Raw genomic sequence first — 6,000 nt, 5'->3', positions numbered from 1 at the left:
ATCATAAGTACCTGGGCTTGAATGTTTGGAATCTTAAAATATGTAAAAACATGTCTTTGGCTTAATATCAAGGACTATATCTAAAAAAAAAGGTGTAAAGTTGGAAGTAAATACTGATAAGTCCCAAAGATTGAATATCTGGACTTTTGGAAAAATGTAAAATGATATCTTTGGAATTGAATGTTAAAATACTGAGGCGGTAAAAATGATTCAAAGTTTGGCTTCAATATTTATTGCAAAAAATGACGGATGGATCGGATCGAAGTCGACACTAACCCAAAAAGCAGAACCGCAGTTACGTTAAGCTACTTATTGATTACCTAGTGTTGCCCAACAAACGCGTTCCTAATGAAGCTCTTCCATTGTCCGCTAGGAATAAAACAATAACATGTCATTCAAGTCGGAATTTTGATTTCCTGCGCGGACTTTCGTGTCGGGAAAGCGCGATGGATATTGGGAAAGGGCTCATTTTTCGAACCGAGAAACAGGATCTGGACATTGGGGAAAAGAGCTTTGCAACCGGATCGTCTAATGCCACTGCGGCACTGGTGCGGCTTAACAGCGATAACAACACTTAGAATACCCACCGCCTAATCTCATGACGGCTCCAAATTCTCAGGCCTCCCTACTGACGTTCTCTGATGCGCAGCATATATTTTTATCTATCTATCTATCTATCTATCTATCTATCTATCTATCTATCTATCTATCTATCTACATCTATATATCTATATATATATATCTAATATATATATATATATATATATCTAATATATATATATATATATATATATATATATATATATATATATATATATATACACACATATAGTATGCACACACAAGTATAGTGTATACATATGTACGTATATGTACACACACATGCATAATTTAGACATACCTACATACACGCACACACACACATATATTAGTATATACACACACACACACATACATATATATAATATATAATTTAATTGTGTATACATATATATATATATATATATATATATATATATATATATATATATATATATATATATATATATATATATATACATATACATATATATATATACATATACATATATATATATACATATACATATATATATATATACATATATATATATATATATATACATATATATATATATATATATATATATATATATATACATATATACATATATATATATATATATATATATACATATATATATATATATATATATATATATATATATTATATACATATATATATACTGTGTATATATATACATATATATATACTGTGTATATATATACTGTGTACATATATATATATATATATATATATATATATATATATATATATATATATATATATATATATATATATATATTATATACATATATATATACTGTGTATATATATACTGTGTACATATATATATATATATATATATATATATATTTAGTAAAAATTACTTTTAAAGTTAATGGTTGACTTTAACATGACTATGACATATTACAATAGCAGCTTGGACATGAACATTGCAATTAAACAGAAGACAACAATAAAACACTTAACTACGGTACTATTCCTGACCAACCTTATGAAAACGATTCCATCTCAAAGGTCAGAGGCAAAGTCTGAGAGGAATGGTGCTAAACCGGCATTAGTAAAACTAAAGATATTCGACGTGAGGTAAGAGGCTAAAACCGCCAATCTTTTGGATTTTTGCGGTAAAAATGTTCCTTTAAGCCCGCAGCGATGAAGTCTTAGCGCCGTACGAGGAAAACGTATCAGCAAAAGGAACAAACGAGAAAGGATGGAAAAATAATCTCGTCTGTACTGAAAAATTTAAATGAACAGAAGTTAAAAGTGCTCTTAAAACTTGAAACCTTCGCTGATCCTCGATTTACCGATAAAAGTTTTTGGTGCCTCTATTGTTTGATGAACTTTTTGGATTACGATACATCTTTTCTTTCGAAGCATATTTCAAGCTAGGAAAGTTTTTATTCATACGTCAAGAAACCATTTTGTTTTACTTTTTTCAAGAGTTCAGACATTCATATCGGACAATCGTTTTTTTTCCCTTGTTCAAGTGTTTGCCTAAAAGGCTCTAAAATCAGCTAATCCCTTGTGCACACACTTTGCAAACTATACACATTGCATTTTTTTCCCCCTAATTTTGTAAATGCTTTTTTCCTTCAACCACTCAAATTGTTCAGTGGCATCACTTCTATCCATACATGTGTAAGTTAAATGTATTAAACCCACAAAAAAAAAAAGAAAAATGGTAAAAATCTGTCTTTGTAGTAGTGATGATGACACATAGCCATTAACTGGTCTCTACCGCCACCTACTTTCTTGAGGTGAAACAAAAGCCAACAAAGAATTTTCTCTTTGCTGAAATAGGTTGGCTGTCGCTCAACGGAATGTTGCAAAAATTGCAGGAAAATCAATGTAATAAATCCATCTCAAATGCATCTCAAAAATTGTAATTATAATGGTTTTATATGGTCCAAAATTTGGACAATGCTTATTTTTGTACACAAAATCTCGCACGTCCACCTGAAATCACATAGAAATTTCAGAATCGTTGTGTTTTGAAATTTACATGTTTTAAACAGCTGCTGGAAATTTAAGAACCCCTATTTTTTCCCATTGATTCTTTAATGATATCATAAAAAATTTAAAAAATCTGAATTTTCATAAATTGGAAGATAATACCACAAGGGTATGAAAGGAATCCAGATTATATTAAAAAAAAAAATTGAAATCTGTGTGTTTTTGGGATTCAATGAGTTAACGGCAGTGTTTGATTTTTTCCATTCATCGCCATTGACGGATATAGACGTCAAACATTAAAAATCAATCCGTATCATTAGAATGTTTCAATATTCAATAATAATGTCGAACACTTATGAACTAGGAGTGAATGTCAGTTTATCCACAATAACATGAAAAAAAAAAAAAATAATGACTGAACTGATGTGAGCCACATCAGCTATGATTCTAATTTCGCCGCATCGATTCCCCTGGAAAGTTTTGTTGACTGAAGGTCATCAGCGGTTCAAGTTGAAAGTGTTTTCTTGAGGGAACGAGAGAGGAACTTCAATCAATAAATCCTTTGAATGGGTTTAACGCAAACTAATGAACCGGCTTGCAAGCACTTCCCCTCTCGCGCGGAGGCCGAACGCAGCTCGCGGAGAACTTTCCCACAGTGGAAAGGTTTATGCCATACGATTGTCTTTTTTCATCTATTTCCGAGCGCCTCCCTCCATTGAAGTTCTATCGATCGTCTGCGCGCTTGTCGGTAATCAATAGCGGCAGCCTCCGCAGGCTTTCGTCTCGTTTCACATTTGAGGTATAGTTGCATAGCCAATATCTTGTAAAGCTGTGACGGGATCTGTATGTGTTTCCTTTCAAATTAAGAGCACATTGATTGGAACATGAAGTAACTCATGAGTCAGTTGTATTTTGTTCAATTTGACTTTTGTCAAGCACATGGAGAGTGTATGAAACGCACTGTAGAAATTAAGTTCCAGGTGGACTACTAACCTGTGCAAAAAAGTTCATATTTTGTCTTATTTGGAAAATTTATTTTATTTTACAATAATACCTTTAAAAAACTATTTTTCTACTTGCTGTGAACTGAAAATGACACTGCCACGAGTAACAACCAATCCCGGCTCACCTGTTGGTCATGTGACATTCACAAGCTGAGCTGTCATTGGCCTTCAGCATGTGCAATGTTATTTTTCATAGATAGCAAGTGATATTTTTTAAAGTAAAAATTGTATAAGAAAAATATTTTTCATCAAGTTACTGACCGACAAAATTAATTTTTACTGCTGAAAATAAATAAGTGGACTATCCCTTTAACAAAATATTACCGTAATCATTACAATATTACTTACTTGAAGTAAACATTTGTAAACATTTTGTTTCCATTATTTCGTATCTTGAGAGGTGTTCCTGATATGAACTCTCAAAATTAATGATCATGAGTGGAAATATTTTATTTCCCATTTTCATTAGCGTCAAGAAGCCACCACTTGGTACTGACCTTTGACCTCTGAGGAAAAATGGGCGGAGTGGCGCGTTATAAACAGCTGCAGCTGCTGCTCAAGGTTGCATCGGTTGAGGTCCACGTCCCAAGATCGGATTCCTGAAACGGGAGAATGAGGAAGAAACTTGAAACCCCTCAAGTATTGGTGTCCAAACGACGGGCCAGGGGGCCTTTTGCGGCCCACCATCCACATGTTGGTGGCCCGTGGCATATATGAAAAATACTTTTTGACATAACCCCGCAATGCTATTTAAGCCATGGGGGGAAATCTTGACCCAACTCAGGCTTTTTGATGTTTTTGATCAGTGATATCAAAGGAAAAGTATCCAAAAACACACACAAGGAGGCCAAAATATTGCATAGATTGTCAAAACATGACGACTTTCAATATGCCATGCTGCCGTCCCTTCTAAATGCTTGCAAACGGGAGGTGGAGAGGTACACCCTATAGGTGTCAAATTTAGCCCATGTCGGGCTCATTTACTGCCATTCAAAATTGGAAATGTTGTCAATTTTGGACATATTGAAAACCTGATGTTTTATCATGCATTTCCCCCGAGTTTTGCATTAATTCTTTCAACTGCAACTTGCGAACAGGGCGCGATAGAAATTTTTGCGTTGACACCCCAAAACCACCGGGTGGCGCTAGTGGCCAACCTATGACATTTGCAAGCCTTTCAATGACTTTGATGATTGGTTTAGCCTGGACTCCCACAATGCAAGTCTTCAAAAGTCATAAGACTCTAATTATGACATAATAAATATCCCTATTTCAATTTCATTAATCTATAAATATACAGTGTAGTTACTTTGGCTGTTATCGCATTTCTCCAATTTTTGTACATAAAGGGGGTAAAGCCCCCCTCAAAAAAAATTATATATATATATATATATATATATATATATATATATATATATATATATATATATATATACACACACACACACACACACTCGTATGGATAGGGCTGATGCAATTGGAAATTTTGAGGGGTTAAAAGTAATTATTTGACAATGTTATGACCATTTCAAAGTCAGTACAACAGTAAAACATGCAATTTATTGCTTTATTTATTTATTTCTTAATCATTTAAGGCAAAACAAAAAAATGTCCCCTATCTTTCTTTTTCTTCCTGTTTGCGCCCCCCAGGGATAAAGTTTGCCCCCAGCATCCATTATATAACCAACAGAGTAGAAGTTTCTCCATAGTCTCATTTTATCCACTTTTTTGATTCCCTCGGTGAGAGCAGGAAGTGAGATTACGTTTCAATCCGGCAAGATAAAACACACTGGGGCTTTTTTTTGTGTTTTGACCTTAAAATGTTCCTTCACAGCAGAGCACAGTCTGTTCCTACAAATGCTGACTCACTCTCGCCTCACGTTCTCCAATAGCTTCATCACATGAGAGAAAATGAACACTAGTTGCAAAAATAATTAGGCGGTGCCGTGGACTAATGCATGGCACATAAGCCGCACGCTTCCGACGCCCTGGCTTCGGATTCGGGATTTTCAGATTCCGGTTGTAATTATTTCATTCAAATCTAGATTTTGAAAACATTTTGTTTTTAACAGAGATATTTCAAATAGTGTGTCATATATATATATATATATATATATATATATATATATATATATATATATATATATGTATAGATCTGATATTATTGATGAAAATTTGATGTGCTGAAATCATAAAAATATTATTCGATCAATTATTTACTTTTAGGTGAGAGTTCTAGTGTGCGTGTTTTTTCTCTCAAACACCGTCATTGCGCGAAATACAAAAAATGCATCAATATAAGGGATGTTATGAATTACTGACCAACCAAGAGCCCTATAATAATTTTCAATTATTCTGAGACATTTTTGAGGAAAAAAAACGTATTTTGTATTTGTTCGTTGAAAAAGGAGTGATTGAGTAATAAAAATAATTTAAAAA

General features: G+C 33.2%; 1 protein-coding gene across 1 annotated transcript in view; it reads right to left on the bottom strand.

The window, feature by feature from the left end:
* The window catches only part of map1ab (microtubule-associated protein 1Ab), a 37,774-nt gene that overhangs the window by 30,245 nt on the left and 1,529 nt on the right, over positions 1–6,000 (bottom strand). The window contains exon 2 of the mRNA XM_088416780.1: positions 4,059–4,160. Within this exon, the coding sequence (XP_088272906.1) occupies positions 4,059–4,160 (102 nt within the window). The remainder of the gene's footprint in view (positions 1–4,058; positions 4,161–6,000) is intronic.

The sequence above is a fragment of the Hippichthys cyanospilos genome, chromosome 6 (genome assembly GCF_059441005.1).
Source record: "Hippichthys cyanospilos isolate Australia breed blue-spotted pipefish chromosome 6, RoL_Hcya_1.0, whole genome shotgun sequence".
Classification (NCBI taxonomy): domain Eukaryota; kingdom Metazoa; phylum Chordata; class Actinopteri; order Syngnathiformes; family Syngnathidae; genus Hippichthys; species Hippichthys cyanospilos.
The sequence above is the reverse complement of the archived record's forward strand: the minus strand, read 5'-3'. Positions and strand labels throughout refer to the sequence as shown.